Source organism: Falco punctatus (genome assembly GCF_963210335.1).
Source record: "Falco punctatus genome assembly, chromosome: 5".
NCBI lineage: Eukaryota > Metazoa > Chordata > Aves > Falconiformes > Falconidae > Falco > Falco punctatus.
The window spans coordinates 80,004,001-80,023,403 of NC_137584.1; the positions used below are offsets into that span (position 1 = coordinate 80,004,001).

At 48.6% G+C, this 19,403-nt stretch overlaps 2 protein-coding genes across 4 annotated transcripts in view; one reads left to right on the forward strand and one right to left on the reverse strand.

The window, feature by feature from the left end:
* The window catches only part of CAPN9 (calpain 9), a 34,065-nt gene extending 28,179 nt beyond the window's left edge, over positions 1-5,886 (reverse strand). Inside the window, exon 1 of the mRNA XM_080389309.1 lies at positions 1-5,886. Within this exon, the coding sequence (XP_080245435.1) occupies positions 1-267 (267 nt within the window). The 5' untranslated portion in view covers positions 268-5,886.
* Positions 5,886-19,403, forward strand: part of AGT (angiotensinogen) — a 22,567-nt gene continuing 9,049 nt past the window's right edge. Inside the window, exons 1-2 of one of the 3 annotated variants that reach the window (XM_080389297.1) lie at positions 5,886-11,577; positions 17,139-17,955. In XM_080389297.1, coding sequence (XP_080245423.1) covers positions 17,166-17,955 — 790 coding nt within the window. In that variant the 5' untranslated portion in view covers positions 5,886-11,577; positions 17,139-17,165. Of the gene's footprint in view, positions 17,956-19,403 lie in introns of all 3 variants that reach the window. The other 2 variants (XM_080389298.1, XM_080389296.1) reach the window with 2 other exon arrangements.

Below are 19,403 nucleotides of genomic sequence, written 5' to 3' on the forward strand. Positions count from 1 at the left end.
CCCGGGCCTTTTCCAGATGAAGGGGACAGGTGTCCTTTCGCTGAAGAAGAGAGAGGAGTTGCAGGCGGGGAAGTCGGGGTCCTCAAAGAGGACGCCCCTGTGCAGGCACTCCTGCTTCAGCTCCTCGTAGGTCTTCCCCGAGCTGTGGGTGGTGCGTGCAGCCCCGGGCAGCGCCGGCGGCCTCGGCTTCGAGTCCTGGTACACGTAGGGCATGGCTCCCTCACACCTGCCAGAGACACAACCCGGGAGCCGAGGCTCAGCAGGCATGGGGGCAGAAGAAGGTGGGAACAGGAAGGAAAAGAGGAGGGAGCAAAAATACCTGTAGTGCCTTGCAAAGGAAAAGGGGGAGGAAAGGAGCGTGCTGCAGGGGATCCGGCAATGTCCTCCAACCCTCCTCTGTCGCGCCTCCTTGAAACACAGTGTGAGACTGACCTCCCGCTGCTCCAACAGCAGCCGAGGCAAACGCCCTGAAAGCAAACAGGGCAGGAAAGCGGCCGCCCCGGCCAGGCGGGGAGCGGCCCGCTGGTGCCCTGTCCCCCCTGGGGCCGAGCCACTGTGCCCGCCCGGCGGGGAAGGGCGTGCGTGGGGCCTGGCACCGCTCCCCAGCGGCCACGGGCTGGGCGGGAGGTAGCCACTGGGCCAGGGATGACTTCGAGCTATGCAACACCCAGCCAGAGCCCTTCAATTGTGCGGCGAGCCCTGGGAGAAAAACCAGAGCCACGTGGCGGGCTGTAGCCGCTGGGCCAGTTTGCCTGTTTCTCACAGGCGGGACAGCAGCCTGGCACTACTGGCGGCAGGGCCACCATGGCGGGCAGGTGTTGTTCCCGCTGGATGATGTGCAGTAGGGACAGCAGGGCCGAGAGGTAGCCGTGGCCAGCACTGCTCTGCCAGCTGGGGTCCGGCCGCAGGGCAAGGGCTGGGGGTGCGCAGGAGCTGGGGGGTGGCTCGTTGTGGGGCTCAGAGCAGGACGTGTGCCGAGTACCAGGGCAAAACCGGGGCAAGTGTCAGAAAATGTTACCCCGGGGAGGGATTTTAATAGACCACGCACTGAAGGAGTTCTGTGTGCATTGTAACATGCGATTTTAAAAATAAATATGTGTCTACTTGTGGCTGTAAGCACACACGTAAGTACATGTGTACTTTTTCTTCCACTACCCGGCTTTTACCTCCGGCATCGTACCTCACACTGGACAGTAAAACACTGGAGAGGGTGCCAGTCAATGTGCCGTGGATGCTATGAAGGAATAGTGGCAAGGCCTAGCCAGGTGGGCATGGATATTTTCCTTGGAAAGGGAAGAGATGCCACCCTCTTGTAACAAATTACAGTTCCTGTAATACAAAACACAGACCCCGAGTACAAACAGCACTCGGCCCCCCTTGGCTTTAATTGGCCCTTTGGTGAACCAGTCGAGCTTGCTGCCAGGAGGTGATTTATGGAGAGCAATTAGGTGAAACAGATTTAGTTCCTTTCTGTTCTGCTATTTTTCACAGCAGTGCTGTAAGGAAAGCTTTCTTTTCCAGAGCATATATTCCCATGTTTATACCCCATAATTGCATCCATTGTTGATGCCTGCAGGCTCCCTGCCGAGACCGAGTTCCCATTGTCCAAATGTATGGATGCTGTCCAAACACACGAGACGAGGCAGGCCTGGTGCTCCAAACATGGCTTTCGTTTGTCCAAACGTTAGGTCTGCAGAATAGATTCCAAGCTATTCACCTCAGCTTTTTCTACAGTCAGTGCAGAAGATCCACCTTCAGAAAGTGATTTACTGTGTACTCCTCTGTTGGGGTCTGCAGCAGGTCTGCAGGTGAGTTAGCTGACTTTGAAGACTTAGTCGTGTACCTTTAATACAGCCACAAAAATGTCAAGCATGTAAACAGGATGTGAAAACCCGAAACTTAAAACTGCAGCATGCGGCAACATACAGCAACAGCAAACAGCAAGCAAGAAGAAGACAAAGCCTATCAGCATCTGACACGTACTATCTAAGATATATAAGCAATATGTAAAAACAATAAAGTGCCATTTTGGCCCTTTTGCCTGAATCCAGCCATGCTGATATAGTGTTTTTGAGTCCATCTCTACTTGTGTCCACCACACTCCACCATAAAATCCTGCTGGAGATGACTGTGTCTTTCGTTTGCCTGTAGACAGACCCTCATGCCCTACCTTAGGGTAGGTGCCCAGCTATTAAGTGTGTATAGTCAAGTGAAAGAGATCCCAGCCAAGGGGCTAAGGCAAGTGAAAGGCATCTCAGTGCCAACACAAGCCCAGGGATGTGATGTATCAAACATCCCACATTCAGCCAGTGGCAAAACCAGGAACTTTATCCAGAACACCTCTGTGCGGGCCAAGGCATGTCCTCGTATGCCAGACTAACGTGCTGACTGGGGAAGGAGGTGTTCAGCATCCTAGACATGCAGGCTCCACACCTGTTACAGCCCAAGGAGAGTAACCGTATATCGCTTCGGGGAATTTCTGCTTTTCAGAGTTCAGTTGCATACAAAAATGTGTGGGCTGAGCTCTATGGGTGCTCATCCTGCTGCAGGAGAATTAATGTGGTTTCTCTCCCGTGTGAGCGCTCTGGTGTGTGATGCTTTCATGCTGCAATCTTTCTCCCAGAGGGCAGGGACAGCCTTTCCCTCTCCTCGCCCTGCTGCTTCATGTCATGACACTGCAGGGAAACTTCACACCCCTGAGAGCTCAGCCGCGGTGTCAAGACACAGAAAGTGCTCAGGAGAGATGGTGCTTGGGGAGAGCAGGTGGAAAAAAAGGAATGAGCAGAAAACACTAATAAAATGTCTCAGTTCTCATTAAAATATAACACTTTGCCAGTCACACGTTAAGAATTGCGGGCTCATCGCTGAAGCTTTCTGGTCTGGAAGGGCAGAAATATACAAATGTATGTAAGACTTCTTACGTACTTACCCCATGCGAGTGTTTTACAAGGAAAGGGACTTCAAGAAGTTTTGCTCTTTTACCATGAAATTGCCTTTTGAAAGCAGTGAGAAGTGCATTTCTCCCCTAAGATGACTCTTGTTATTGCTGCCACTTGGTGCTCTCTGCAGATTCTCGGGGACTGTTACGGGTGGGAGGAAAGTGAAACACAGGTCCTGTGATAGATACTCTTATAGTCAGACACCAGGTCTGTGGTGCAACTAGCTCAGGAGAGTTGTGAGCAGGATTTGTACCACTGACCTAGAACAGCTTTTCTCCTTAGACGTGCTGGTCAACTGAGTAAAAGCAGGACAGATTTTAACACTCCCCGGAACAGTAGGTGAACATGGACGATAAAAGGCTGTGACACCAGGCGGTGTACATTTTCATTTGGCACGCTGTTACAGCAGGCATATTGTGACATTAAAGCAATACAAGACAGCCCTGAGTAATAAAGCCCTTCCTTCACGATTACACTGTCTCATGGACAGCAGGTTTCCAGCCCACGGGCCCTCTCCCAGCAGGGGTGATAGTCCAGGTCTGTCCTTGGTCTGCAAATTAAGTGCCTGCCAGCATGTGAAGGCACCCTGACTGAGACAGATGCCAGACTGAATGCAATTAATTCCCAAGAGGCCACCTCTGGACATCATTAGGCTCCTGCGGTCTGCAGACATCTCTCTACGAGCCACATCACCAGGCAAGATTTCAAGGTGACAGCATAGCAGCACAAGTGACACACAGGCTGGCAACATATGTTAAAGCTGAACACTGTTTTCTTCCAGGCACCATAATTAAATGCCTGTGTCTGAAACACCAGGATTTGTATCTGTTACCTTCAGCCATGGCTCCAAAGCACAGAGAGAGCGTGAACACCAGTCCAATTCCAGCTGCCCACAGGCATCACCCTCCTGCCTAGCCACACTGCTCATCCCACACCATCCGCAGAGGGGGATGGGTACATGCTGCACTGAAGCAGTGACTCTGACGGAGGGTGAACATCCTCTGCCAAGAGCATGGGTGATAGGAACAGGAGTGGAGTCATTTCTGCCTGCTGTCAGGTCAGACTTCCTTGGATCTTCTTGTTTTCAGCAGGAAGGCAGAAAGTCCAATTTGGGGTTTTTTCTGTTTGTCTGTTTTATTGTTTTTTGTTTGTTTGTTTGTTTGGGTTTTTTTTGTGTGTGTGTGGTTTAAGCTGCTTAACCTGCTTTTTATCTAAGAGAGACTTATTCTTTCTCTCAGTAGTTATAGTTGATGAAGTAGAAGATGACATATAGGGGACCCAAAAGGCCTGATGTAGGAAACTATGATTTCCACTTCTCCTTGGCCTCCTTACTACAGCTTTGACTTCCACCCCATGCTGTTCCACATCTAGCATGTGTTTTTCTGAGTCACGCTTATGTAAGTCCTTCCCTATTAACATCAGGTGGACCCTGGTCATTCAGGATTTAAAGCTGGTTATTCAAATGACAGACACCTGATTAAGTCTTTCATAACCTTGTTGTCATTAAACCTCATGCCCTGTCATCAGTTTAACATTGGAGGGTTTATCCATAGCCTTTGACCTGACTGATCCCACGTTCTCTAGTGTTTGTTGCCTGCTGGCTAAGCCCCTTCAGTGTCATCTGACCTTCTCTAAGGGGCTGGTTTAGGCTAGGTTACTTCATTTTGTGTTCTTTCTCCAGGGGTTTGAGAGACATGACTGGTTTTGTCTTGGTCCCTTTACAGCTCTCCTTATATTTGCAAAGATATAAAGGTAGGTGTTGTTATATGGACTGAGGTACCGTCTGTGAAGCTCTGCAGCACTCCTTCCTTCCTTTCTCCTCTGAATTTGTATGGAGTTATATAAACCATCTTTGTTCTGCCTCTGAGATTAGTCTAATTTCATACTGCTTGGCGCCCTCTGAACCTTGCATTGATTTGAATCCAAACGCCACAGCCAGGGTCACATGAAACCAGGCTGTTTCTTACACTTTCCATTACTTAGGCTCAATGCAGTGCATGGACTCTTGCCCGGCGGCTTGCAGCCTGGCAGGCGTCGCACATGCTCCTGCATGCATCTTTGCTAACTGGGGACATGTTATATTGCTTTAGCAACTGCTGAGGCCAGATGAAATTGAGCCCATCTTGGGGCTGTTTTTTTTAAGAATTTTTCCTTTGGCTTTCAGGCTTCCAGCAATAAGGTAATACATATGCTTTCTCTGGCATTGCCAGGGCTCCCTACAGAGGGGCTGGAGCATTCTTCTCTCCTTCATTTCCAGAGGCAGAAGTGATGTGGAGGGAAGGGATGGGGGAAAGGCCATGTAGGGCTTTAGGGATTGTAAAGGGACTGCAATCCAGGCCTGAGGACTGGACAGCCCTACAAAATGTTGTGGAGAGCCTAATGAAAAATGCTGGAGAGCAATGAGAAAAAGGGCACCAGAAATCAAGGGAAGGGGTTTTAAGAACTGCCCTTTGAAAATCCTGCCCTGAGTTGATTAAAGAAAAAAAAATATCTTAGAGGAATTGCAAAATATCAAAATCTCATTCAAAGGAGGATCCTAAAATTACAGTGAATGTTCATTATCATTTTGCATAGTGGTGAGAGGCCAGGGGGCACAGCCTGGCTGATTTCACTGTCGTGCATAATGGCAAAAGGTCCTTCTCCTAAAGAAGCATCAATCCCAATTGTGGTTTTAGGACTAAGCTGTGCTCACACCACCTACAGCTTCACCATCACTGCCCACTGCCGTGCCTGGTTATGAAATGCGGACCTGGGGGAGACATCCTGCAAAACCGAGGGGAGGTGGATGCTGAGCTGTTGCCCTGACTGAGGGTGACCCCGTGGGGCAGCTTCCCCACCGTAGCCCACCTTGCCCAGGTTACCCTGATGCTTACAGCACCCAGGGCTGGGAGGCAGCTCTGCTCTGCCTGTCCTCTTTCTGCTCAGCATCCTTGATGGGCTACCCAGAAAGAAGTATGAAACACATCTTCATATGTGCTGTGGTAAGTAATGACAGCATTATCTGTGCTGGCAGCTGAAATATCATTGTTAGACAGCCATCTAAGTGATTTACCCAGCCAAACAGGCATGGCTTTCTGAGTTGTTGTTCCAGGCTTTTGTCAGAGCTAAGCACGCACTGCTGCATCAATACATTACTTTGGAGGAGTGGCCGTTTCACAAACAAAAGGCGGCTTTTAAGATTATTTTTATTCTTTAGACTGTGAAACACCGAGTGGCAGCGTGGGAGAGGAGCCAAGCTGCAGCATGCCTTCAACCCCCTAAGCCAGAGGCAATCCCTATGGGAGTTCAGCTTTTCCTGAGAGAATAGCTGTAAGAGCACCCACTGATCCTTTTTTGGGGAAGCTTATAGTTTTCAGAGGCATTTGTCAGGGTCTGCTTCAGCATCCTGATCAGGAGGCAATCTTAATTCTTTTCTTACTAGGAATATCCTGGGCTGAATTTACCGTCCCTCGGCTTTATCCCTTAAACAGTAAACTAAAATATTACTGCATGTTTTTACAGTTAACATTGAAAAGGTGGAAAAAGAAAGCAAAGTAAAAATGAAATGAACCCAAAATTGCAGTGAACATGTAAGCTTTTGCTTAAAAATCATCCAGTAAAAACGAAAGAGCAGGAAATTCTGATCTGCAAGAAGACTGATTTTTGCCACTTATGGAACCCTAGAAACTTCAATTACAAGCTCCTCCATTATTTCTTGTAAAAAACCACCACTGGGTACAAATTTAACTTTTCCCTCCTCTTGCTGTCAGAATTATGGGTTTAACAACGTGCAGTAAGGTAGTCACATTTCCCAACGTTACTGGCACCGCAGCGGTGAGTGCGGGTGCGCAGCCAGCCCCCCCGCGCCGGGAGCAGCGATGCGGTGGCGCTCCGCACGGAGGCAGCTTCGGCTAAGGAGAGAGGGATCTGCCACCATCCCCGCAGCTCCGCAACCGGCTGGATTAGTGCCTGCCTTCACCCGGTTGACCTTCTTTTGCAAAATTTCAACCTGTGAATAGCTGCACGTCGGTGCCGGCGTGGGAAGTTAATTCCCACTTCTGCTTGCCATGGCGGGAGCTGCTCCTGAAGGAGGTGATGGGTCTGCACAGCAGTCTCGAAGAGAGAGATCCTGTGAGGCTCTAGAAACCTGGGCAGCCTTAACATAGTGCTGCCTGGCTCGATCTGTCTCTGCTTTCTCCCTTGCCACCTTTCTACCAGGATCTGAAAATGGGAGGGAGTCCAATGTGGCCAACAATTTTGCTACCGTCAGTTGTGCACCCCTCAAATTAAAGCAAAACTGAAAGCCATACCCTTCTCTCAGCTCACAAATGAATCTGTTCTTTTCCATATATAGATTGTATTTGGAGCAGTGAAAATTGCTGCTCCCTGCCCAAGAGGCTGGCTGTGTGGGAGCTGCCTTTCAGTGGCTACAACTCCAGAAAATGGAGGAGTCCCCTAATGCCCGCAGTGGGGCAGAAGCCAGTCTGTTTCTCACTAATGAACTGCACAAACTGTATGTGATTAAAACCACTCCTCGAGTGAGGCAGAAGACCACCACAGACAGTGTTCTCAGAAGAACACTGAGTAGCAGCCAAAATAGTGGAGCCCTGCTGCTTGCCCACCCAGGGCAAGAAGCTGCGGGCGGAGGAGCAGGAGGAGGGGTGGAGGTGGCCTGAGGGAGGCTGGGGAGATGAAGGAGAACCTGAGTTTGCACAGGGAATAGGGTTATCCCAGTTTCCAAAGGTCTTTCTATGGCTATGCTTTGAATTTCCAGGCTGGGAGACAACAACTATTATGCATGGTGCCCTGGGGACAGTTCAGGTCAGGACCAAAAGGTGCAATGAGATTTTCAAGGTCTCAGTAGTGCCAGCAAGGATTAGCCTTCCAAGGTCTCAGAAGATCCCCAGGAAGTAAATCGTCGTTGAACTTTATGCAGCAACCTTGCAATACTGAGAGGAGCGGGATGTTTGGTGGTGGAACCTTTTGGAGCTGAATATTGTGACACCTCCTAGACAGTGGTCACCTGGCTGCTTCCCTTGCTTATCTTGGGGAACAGCTAGAAGGCTTCAGTGGCTGACCCAGCTGGGAAATGTTAGGACAAGGCAAAATCTCTCCCTGACACAAGGGCATCTGTCAGGAGAGTAATCAGAAAAAGTGTTTCAATTCTGATGACAAAGCTGGCCTCAGCTCTTTGACAAAGCATCTCTCTGTGCAGGCACTGCCATCCCTGCCCCTCTGCCTTGCAGCTCTCACCCAAGGGACGAAGGCACAGCGTGATCAAATAGGTGACACGCTGGGCTGGGAGTCAAGAAACCTGGCTGCTTGTGCTTGAGATGTTGCCAACCCGCTGCGTGACTGAAGGTGAATCCTGTCACCTCTTCGTGTCCGCTTTCCCTCTTGGGACAGAGGCTCACCCTGTCCTGACTGCTTCAGTCCAGGATTGTCTCTTTGCTTCTCACAGGCACAGCACCTGCCACAGGGAAGGACACAAAATCAATTATAGATCGCCAATGTAACTGTTAGCGACTGCAAAGTATTTTGAGATCCTCAGGGTAGGAAATTCTGCATGGGCAGGCTGTGCATAGATCATTCTGAAAATGCTATTAAAAAGTGTGTCTTCCACCGGGAGAGGGAAAAAATAGGGTTACAAAAATTCAAAGCAAACTCTACACTCAGGTCCTACAAACAGAAGCCATAACAAACCGAATGCAATTATAAGCTGGAACAACGCGTGCTAGTGTTACTGTAAGTTCATTTGGGTATTAAATAACTCAAAGAGCTCCACAGATAGGGGGTGATCAGAGCACAGACCTCCCTCAAGGGGACAGAAAGAGATGCAAAGATGGTGATCCTCCTTCCTCCACCATGGAGGGTTTGCAGCACGGCCAGGGCAGTGGCTGCCAGGGCAGCTGGCACAGCCAGGACACGTCTCCTCCTGTGAGGAGGCAGCGCCATGCCACGCGTGTCCTTTCGGGGTGGCCCCAGCTACCTGAGTCAGCTCTCCAGCTGCCCACTCACCATCATACATTTGGGCATCATCCAAGCTGGCACGATGCGTCCCTCCACCCCAGCACAGGGGTAGAACACCTAGTCCTTGGGGTTTGTAGCAGCTGTGTTACCAATTTTTCCATTGCTCCTTGCTGTGAGAACGCGTGGCAGAAGCAGGATAATCTCTCTCTTTCATCATCTGTACTTTGAATGCTATTATTGAAAAGCATTTTTGCAATCCTCTTTACACAAAAAATTGGGCAAGCTGAGTACATCCCCCACGCTCACCAGCTGCCTTCACAGAAAAATGGTTCCAGCCAACAAGGGCAGAGGTCAGGTGTACAGAGAAAACATCGGAAAAATCACATGCAAACCTATTCCTTGTCAAAGTTTTATTAAAACAGTTTAAAAAAATTGCTTTACACAGCCTTTCTCCACCAGGGAGAGCAAAAATAAACAAATAAAATCAGGTCCATGGCAGCTTGGCACAGCTCTCACAGAACGGGGGGAAAATTGGTTTGCTGATGTATAGAAACCTGCCTGACCCATCATCAGAGCCGTACTCCTTTTCCCCTGCTTATTTACTCTGGAAAAAGTTGCCAAGTACTTTGTGTGCAGCTGAAGTGAGAATGGAGCCCAAAGGTCCAGCAGGAGACAAGAGACACATTTCAGACCCCAGTGCAGTTAGTACACATACCGTGATTAAGAGAAACAAAACTTGAAAAGTAGCTAACTTACGTTAAGAGCCTACCTACGGTTTTTGAAAATTGTTCATATCTTCTAGGGCTTATGTTGATTCTGGAGAGATAGCAGCAGGTTCCTGAATGCACTGTGCGCAGGAGCACAGCCCAGCAACACCAAGGCTTAGGGTCAGGTTGGCTGGGTGTGCAGTTTCCCTGGCAGAGCTCTGCTGAAAGAGTATTTCCAGTCTGTGCTGCAGAATGAGCCAGCATAAGCTGGCCTCGGCTCAGACGTCTCTATTTCCATCGCAAGTTGAAGACAAGCCCTTGGAGGGGAGCGCGAGAGCTGTTCTATGGATCAAGCTGAAATCCATTCCAGCCAGCTGTCTGGGGATTTCCCGAGTTAGCAGTCGCACCTGGGCCATCACGTTCTGCATCCTCCGGTGCCCACACCCTCTGTGATTTCATTTAATCTCTTTTTGTACCAGCTAAGACTCCACAGCATCCTATGGTAATGCCTCCTGCACCTTACGTATGCGAAAGGGACCTTCCTTTCATTTACATTTGCTGCCTGATGCTTTTATTGGGAACGTGCTGATTGTGGCATCGTTACTAAACAATGATTCAGGACTTGCTGTTTGCCTTCATCACTTGCCATTTATACTCCCTGCACCAGTGGTTACTCTTCCAAACTGAAGCTTCTTGGTGTCTGTAGGCACTTGACTGCTCTACAAATTTTTTTCCTGGGTGTCTCACAAATGGTGGTCCTTCCACTGTCATGACTGGCTGCCACACCTGGGGCAACCACCGCACCCACTGATGAAGTGATATTCCCTATTTTCCTTTTGTTGGATCCTTCTGCACGAGCATCCTCATTTTCCTTTCTTTCCTGTCCTTTTCCCAGTGTCTGTTTGCCCTCTCCGTTGATGCCTTGTCCAGACCCTGCACTGCCTTCCCTTACCCAAGCAGAAGAGGGAGGGAACGTTATGGATGTTGATGGGATGGAGATGTCTACAATTACCAACATCAACCCACAGGCTGTATAAACAATCTGTTTGTGGCCTACTTCTCACTCAAGGCACTTTTAGTCTTAAAAAAAGAAACCCTCAGATTTAGTAATGAATGCTGTATGACCATGCACGTGCTGTTATGTCTGAGTTAGCCATATGTTAATTCATAATCTATATAGGTCAGATATACCAACCCAACCCAGGAAAAGTCCATGGAAAAGTCTGTGGTCTGAGGTTGTAAACAGGGTGATTTATTATCCCTCCTCCACAACTCCCACCATAACCTCATGGGGAGACAAGAACATCATCACAGGAGTACATATGGTTGTTTTGAGTTCAGATCTCAGGGCAAAATTTGGGAAAGCTGGAAAACAAACTGAACAGAAGAGAAAAAAATATTTACTATTGTCTCTGCACAAAGTGCTGACTTTTATACAGCTTTTCCCAGAACAATCTGGATCAATGAAAACACTCTTTGACAGAGTGGAGACATGATGTTCTTCAGTGAAAGAATAGCCGCCTGGCTGGTCAATCGCAATTCTAGCTCAGACAATATCATTTTCAAATTCTACAGCTAATTACACGCTGCTGGCTGTAGGGTCAGTGTTCCTGTGCCAGGGTTAAAATGCCTAAAGCCTATATGACAGTATTTACACGGAGAAGGGCCAGCAGCACCGTCACCAAGGCATTCTGACATTCCCGTGGGGCAGAGGAGCGCTTCCCCATCGGCACTGCAGAAGAGCAAGGCTGCCCAAGAGATCCACCCCTCTTTGCTCCCTCTCAGCAGCCACCATGAATAACAAGCAGGAAAAACAGAGGCAGGTTTTGAAGAGAAATGAGGGCAGCAGAGGGGAGGAGGGAGGGCCGGCCCCGCTTATGCAAGGACGGGTATAAAAGGGGGAGCCAAGCGCCTCTGCAAGGTAGGGAAGCTTGGGGCCAGAGGAGAGCGCGGACCTCTTCGCTGAAGAGCAGGTTTGAGAGGTCTGTGGCTCTTTGTACCTTTACTGCCAGTGTCGCAGGGAGGCATTTGTTAGCAAAAGCGTGTGGGCCCTGGGCTTGCTTTGCATAGGGGATGCCTGTATGCTTCCCAGCCTTGCTATCACCTTTCTCCATTCCTAGTTGCTGGAAAGCTTTTTTTTTGCCCAGGTTTGGCCCCATGCAGGTTTTCTGGTACAGCTCTCTTCAGGGAGCCAAATCCTCCAACCCCGGAGCCGAAGGGCAGGACAGAGACTCTCTTCTTTCTGAAGCTGAAGCTCTATTTTTAAGCACACGCTTGTCCTAAAGCATGGCAATCCAACAAAAAAAGCCGGACAACAGGGTCCACGTATAGTAATTGGAATAATGCTTGTGGACTCCTGCTTAAAAATGGCTCAGAAGTGAAATGAAAGACTAACTGTAATTAAATCTTACTAGGATGAAATACATTCCAAGAGTAGCAGTCTATGTTCTCCACAGTCTGTGAAGTATGTTCCAAGAGTAGCAGTCTATGTTCTTCATAGTCTGAAACCTCCTTTAGTAGAAACTTTGAGAAGATAAAAGACAAAGATCTAAGAAGTGTGCAAGTGCATGATGCATCTTAATTAGGGGAATATTAATTGGGTGAGTATAAGTGATGGTCAAATTAGGGGGCTGTTGTGTACAGGGACTTTGTAGTAGGACATGAACATAAGGTGAAATCAAAGGATCTCCCTCATTACTGAGGCCAGCCACATTCCCAGTAGTCTGAAGGAGGAGGAGCACTGGTGAAAGTGGGTCATTGAACATTTTCTGGTGAAAGTTTTTTTCTGAAGAAAGCTGGGTATTTTAATTCTGTGACTGTATTGATTGGGGGGGGGGGGGGGGGGGGGGGGAGTCTCCTGCACTCCTCAAAGATATTGACAGCATTTTTTGTTGACAGAAGACAATAGAACTCAGTGCACAGACACCAAAAGAGCCCCAAAGGTCAACTAGGCTGAAAACCCTGAGAACTTTAAACTAACAACTGATCTTTATTCATGTGACGGAGCCAGATTGGAGTTATCATTCAGGTGCCTCTTGCTCCTCCTCTTTTGTGGGGCAGCATCCCCTGCAGCCAAGGATGCCTGACTTGGGGCTGGTACCTATAGCAAAAGGAGACCACCAGCTGCAGTGTGACTCAGTCATGGCTTGCAGGGGAGTTGGGAGCAGGAGATACCCAAACACTGCCCTCCAGGTGCTACAGCACAGAGGCACATGATTTAAGGAAAAAAATAATAATACAGTAGCTTCCGATTATATGATTTCCCCTTCTAGTGTTTCTTGTCCACAGCAAACATAAATCTGGCAGCTGTAGTATATGTTACTAGCATCACTTAGAGCTTATTAGCCAAAGTCAATAATTCTTGTTAACAAGGATACTTTTCAGAGTGTTGCAGAACACAAGGCGCCCGCCACTGAAAGAGCCTAGGTTTCTTTGTCCCCGATACTGAGATTATCAGGCCGGGTTTGCTTTTTCCCTGTGTTCGAGCTTCGCCTAGGGGGATGTAGCAGAGCAGCCACAGCTCACAGGCACAGCATGATCTGGCCGCTCTTGCACACCGCTGGTGCCTAGTGCCTCATGTGGGGCTGTGTGGGTGGTGGGGCAGGAGACACAGGTTTGGGCTGTGCTGTCACACGTCCCACCCGCACCTCCACTGGCCTCTGAGGGACCAGCTTTCTCCTCCAGCATGCCTGTGGGAAGGACTCTCTGGGGAAAAGGGGAAACAAGGGGAATGGCAACCCAAAACCTAGCTCGTTCTAGTAGCATTTAGCCGAATAAAATGCATTTTTGATGGAGAAACTTCTCCCATTGCCTGTATCTGTGGCTGGGCTGCATGCATTTTGTAGCTGTCTGGAGACGGTACAAATGCTCAGGGACTGTTCTGTTGCCAGGTGCTTCCTCAGCTGAGATGTCCATGCAGCAAAAGGACAAAACACCGTGAATATTTCAAACTATTTGTTTAAGCCTTGTGTGCATGATAGCATGTCATATGGGCCTGGGCTCAGAACTACTTTCAGACTTCATTAGACTTAAGGTCATCAGACTGTTTAAATGAAAAGCAGGGCTGCAGAGACAGAAATTCCCAATCCCTTTGGTGTTACATGCCTGGCACACGGCGCTTGGGCTGGCAGGACTCGGCTGCCCCTGTCTCCTCCAGCTCCAACAGCTCCGACTGCCCTGGTGCACTGAAAACATCCCTCTCTCTCGGCTCTCTCCTTGCACCCAACATCTAACTGGGCACAGCAGTACAAACCATGCCTGACTGGCCCTCCAAAATCAGGGCATGGATGTTAAAACAGCCCTACTCCCATTATAGCCATGGGATTTTAATTACGAACTGTAACAGGGGCACCGTGCAAGACCCAGTCTAACCCAGCTGCATCATCCCTGGTTTGATTCAGTGTTTACTTGATTAAAGAGGAAGAAGAGGCACACCAAAACTGGAGGACCATTTCAAAAGCAGCAGAAATATCTCCAAATCCCATCCCTTTTGCCAAATAGGACTTGGGAAGCTGAGACTGGGAGGCATGAAGTCTCTGTGATCCAGCTCTGGCAACCTCATCCGTTTGGCTTGCATCCTCTTCTTTTCAACACATTTCACTTTGAAAAGGAAAAAGAACAAACTTTTGATCTTCTGGGTAGATCAAGAGGGAAAGAAAGGGTAAAAATTGAGAGCTTAATCCTTTTATTCTGCAGTAGCATACATGTCCCACTCACTGATGGGTACCCAGGCTGCAAGGTAGAGATTAAAGGCAATTTGTCTGAGAAGAAAAAAATCTGGTCTGACTGTACAACAAATACAGGTACAAAGAAATCTGCATTCCTTTCAGTCTGGCACAAAACAAGCTGAGTTATTTTCAGCTCCTGTAATTTGTTCTTCTGCACAGAAAAACGCCTGTGTCTGTCTTAGTAAATGTGTAACCGCGGGCTACACAGACATGCTGGGTCTGGTTAAAGGTTGTGTATCCATCCCTGAAACTTTCTGTGTGGCCGGTGTTGAGCCATGCTCTGGTTTCATCGGGTCCTGTCTGGCCTAAGCTAACTTTTTTTGCCCCCCCCCCCCCCCAGCCTGTGATGTAAAGTAGCTTTGTGTAACGCCACTGCAGACGTGTCGAAAGGGCCATCCTGCGGAAAGGGCATAAATCCACCCGCAATCACACCGCCCGCTCCAGGGGGAAGAGGGCACACGCCAGGACGGAGGCGAGTAAGCACACCTAGATTCACTTGGAATGCCAGTTTTTCAACTCGGGATTCTGTGCTTTTCTGAAAGGCTCAGGGCTGACTTCTTTAGGGCTTTCTGCAGGTGGGGCTTAGTGCAAGTGCTGGGGTGAGAGCTGCTCCTCTCGCTTCTGCTCAGGAGAAATGAGCTGACATGGTGGCTCTGGCAGCCTTGAGAAGTAACCACCAGGCACCAGTGATACCTAATTGCACAGCCTGACTGGGAGGCACAGAGACATCCTCCATGCTCCTACGGGAAAGATTAAGAAATGCTTCCAAGGAGTTGCATGATGGAGACAACAGGGTGGGAAGAGCAGTGCCTCTAATTTGGGGCTTTTTGGTCTGTTTTCCTGAGCTGTCTCAATCAGGATAATGCAGTGAGTAGTCTGGAAATGCACAGTGGCTGGGCTAGCAGTGAAGATGAAGTTGGGAAGGCAGGTCCCAAGATAATTTTTCAACTGGTCATAAGCAACGAAGAAGCTCTGTGATGCGCGTCACCTGCTGCTGGCGGGGCTGGGGAGGCAAAGACAGGGCAGGGAGCAGAGAGGACAGCAGCGCTGGCTGCGCTGCCTGCACGATAATTTAGAGGATGGGATGGGAGTTAACAGGGAATAGCAATCCTTGGATGAAAGCACAGCGCTGGAGATATGCAGCAGGCCCTCCCTTGCGTGCTTCTGGGGAGCAAATATTTTCAGGCCTGACTCACTAGGAAGATGTTCAGAAATTCCAAGGGACCATCACCACCAGCAGAAATGCCATTTGCAAACCAAACTGTTAGACAGGAGCCTACAGCCTGGGAATTTAGAAGTGTATGTTAGCAGGCATATCTACTTAACAAGGTATGTCTAATTACCAAGCATCTGCACATCTCAGTTTTTTGCATTTGCAAGAGAGTGGCGATACTGCAAACAGGAGTATTATTAGGCATGAAACACTTGGGGGTCCCTCAATGAAATGAATATGATTACACACAATAAATCAGGATGGAAAGGTGCCAGGTCTTGAATGGCTGGATTTAAACCCAAATACTTTTACCCTAAATTAAAATGTTGGTGAGACAGATAGTGCACTGTGTCCTCTCAAAAGGCTCAGGCTACTGGAATTGCAGTACCTGAGAGGCTGGTGTGACTCAAAAAATCTTAGAGAAAGAAGGCAGGGAGTAGAGTTTGATCACTGCTGAGGCTGTTAGCAGTTTGCCCATCCAATGAGTCTGCAGAGCTTGGAAAGGGGAAAAGAGAGTGAACAGAGCTAAAATAAATAAGAAATGACTAGTAGAATGAAAATACAGCTCCGAATAACAGCATTTTGGCCAATAGCTGCATAATTTCCAATGCATTTGGATCTCAAATACACAAATTCAAGGCTATATACTAGAAATCCAGGGAAGGTACAGCAGAGCTATTAGTTAACAAAAAATCAGATACAGTAAAAGTGAGAATTACAAAAATGCAAACTTTTTCAGTGTATTTGCACATATGTGTGTATGTATGCATGGGTGTGTATGTGTGCCAATGGCTTTCTCATTCCCAATATGCAGCAGAGCCTTTGTGCCAAAACATCAGTGACATCCATATCCAGTCAAACTCTCTACTTCTTATCAGGAAAAACAAGAGCAGCAGGTAGTCTTTTACCACAGGAGAAGACTACCTGTACTTTGGAGTAAAACTCAGCTTACCCCCTCTAACTCTGTATTCAGATAAAGAAGGTTCTATGAAAATGGTTTCAGTGTCAGCACATTTGTATAAGGAAGCCGTCAGTGTGTTTGCCTAGAAGCTGGAATGAATGTTTGCACTGGGCTATGAAAACACAAAATGCTCTGCTAGTGCCAAGTATTATGCTGACTGGACATATAAAGTGAAATCATTCAGTGGTGGGACTTTAAGAGACCTGGTTCCCGACCCCACTTCGCTTAGCCTGTCTGTGTACCAGCCAGATTCATGCAGCAGTTTGCAGAGACAACTGACCAGGTCCCACAAGCAATATCGTCGCACTATTACAATGCCCTGCCAGAACCAGCACGCTCTAGCTGGCAAGCCCAGCTGGCTGGCGCGCACAACCGCACTGCTTCCCATGCTAAATCATTAGGGTGCCGCAGCGGGTAACGGAGTCACATCTGTGCTTAGCATTTCCCCACCTGCCACCATTGAAACCAGTGGCCATCTCATGCTGGACTTTTCAGGGGGCACACTCAGACCAGCCAGCACTAAATACTGAAATTCCTGCCTTTTTAATTCCAATGCAGCACTAGCACCTCACCCTGTGAGTAAGAGAAACTGTATTTACAACAGGCTAATCAGTCTTCTTTCCTCCTCACTTTTTCTTTCAGCAGACGCCGTGGAAGCAATTTCCCGACATGAACCTGATAGCAGAACTTCTCTGTTTGTTGGCATGCCTCACCACACTGACTTGTGACCGTGTCTACGTCCACCCTTTCAATTTGTTTTCTTTCAACAAGAGTACTTGTGAGGAGCTGGAAAGCTTGGTACAGGAGGGAAAGAAAACTTTTGTCCCTGTCTCCATCAAGTCCCAAACCACACCCGCCTATGAAGACGACCTGAACCAGGACAAGCTGGAAGTCCTGAGCCCGAGTGGCCGGAGGAGGCAGAAGATGAGGTACCTGAAGGACTTAATCTATGTCCTGGGTGCACGGTTTTACAGCGTGCTGCAGGAACGGCGGCAGGGCCAAAACGTGCTCCTGTCCCCAACCAGTCTTTATGGCTCCTTGGTGTCTCTCTACCTGGGCGCCTCAAACCAGACAGCAGCTGATTTGCAGCGTTTGCTGGGATTTGTTCCCCGCTCCGGAGATCCTGACTGCACCTTCAAGGTGGATGGACACAAAGTCCTTTCCAGCCTGAGGATGATTGAAAGCCTGGTCAAGAGCAGGGATGAGGAGTTGCAGTTTTCCAAGATGCTCTGCCTGTTCTCTGCCCCCAGTGTGCCTCTATCCCAGCTGTTCGTGCAGGACTTGCTCCCTTCTGCTGATGCTCTCTACGCCCGAGCTGTTGACTTTACAAAACCAAGTGAGGCAGCAAAGCAAATAAATGCCTTTGTGGAGGCCAAAAGCAAGGGCCAAAGCAAGTGCTTACTGACAGACATCGACTCATCTGCTGATCTGCTGTTTGTGCTGGACGTCCACTTGGCAGGTATGAGGCAGCACTGCTTGTTTCAGGGGCAGGCTGGGTGGCGGACAGGCAGTGCCTCTGCTCCTGGGAAAGATGATGAAAGGCTGGACCACTGCCCCATGTGCAGTGCCCTGCTCCCCACCGCTGTGCTGGGGGTCCTGCCTGCACTCTGCCATGAGCCAGCAAGGGCAACGGGGAGGAGGTGGAGGGAGATGGCCTCCTAGAAATTTCCCTTGTCTAGGAAGTGAAGAATTAGGAATGGTGTGGGAAGATGAATAAGAGAGGTATGCGCAGCATTTCTGACTGCAAAGGAACCAAGTCATGAGGGGCCTCCAGCAGAAACGATCAGAGAGTAGCTTTAAAGCAAGCCAAAGAAATACCTGTCCCCAGAACCTGTGGAAACACAGGGAGCTGGGTGTAACAGGCTGGAGGTACAGATTCAAGAAAGGCTGAAACACGTAATGGCCATGACTCCTCCAGTCATTAAACACAGAAGTCTGGAGGCAACTTCTGGGCCAGGAAGGAATCAAACAAGCTACCAGTTATGGAAGTGGGGAGCATATACAAAATTAGAAGAATTAAAGCGATGTCTTAATTACCTAGGGTTGTTCCATGCTGCTGTCCCAGAACTCCCCCTGCACCGTAGCTAAGCCTCCTCTTCCAAGCGTAGCTGCTTTCCAACATCCCTGTGACTGAATGCGGTATCAGAGACCGCACACTTTAGGGTTGCTTGCCTACCAGGGAATGTATTTCAGAAAATTTGCAGTGAGCCGTAAGTTTCTAAGCAGGCCTCTGCTGCTAAAGGCAGAGCTCTGGTGCCCATGGAATGCTTTTGTGCCTTCTCCTTCCCACCTGAAAACTGGATGTCAGGTTGTCTTTGCCTTTCATGGGTGCTGTCATAATGGATCTCAGCTCTTCAGGCAGCTGTGAGCATCAGCTTTCTCTTCAGTGTAAGGTCTAGAGATGATACTGCAAAAATAATTCTCGTGTTACAGACTTCAGCATGGTCACAAGAGTTTTCCTTTAGCAGAACAGTTTTTTCCTCTTCTTCTGTATTGGAAACATATAATTTTATTAGCTTAGGAACACGTTTGAGGGTCTGAGTCACTGGGTCAGCTCTACTACCTTCTCTCTCTCAGAAATGGGTGAACTTGAGATGTAGTCTCCACGTGTGGGATGGAGAAAATTGGCTCAAGAACAAATGAGTTGGATAAGCAAGTCTCTTCTAATAAACACAGGAGATGACTTCAGCAGTTGCTTTGCCATTTGGCTGTGGAGAGCAACCACGACAGCTAATGCTGTCATGTTCCATGTCTGTCCCTATAGCTGCAGAAAGGAAAAAGTATATTTTTTTGATCTGAAACACATTATATATGCTCCTGAGATCCTATCAACAGCCATAGGATTGATTACATGACAGAAATCCAGACTAAACAACAGCTAAATCTTCCAGTGGTCTCAACTGTTGT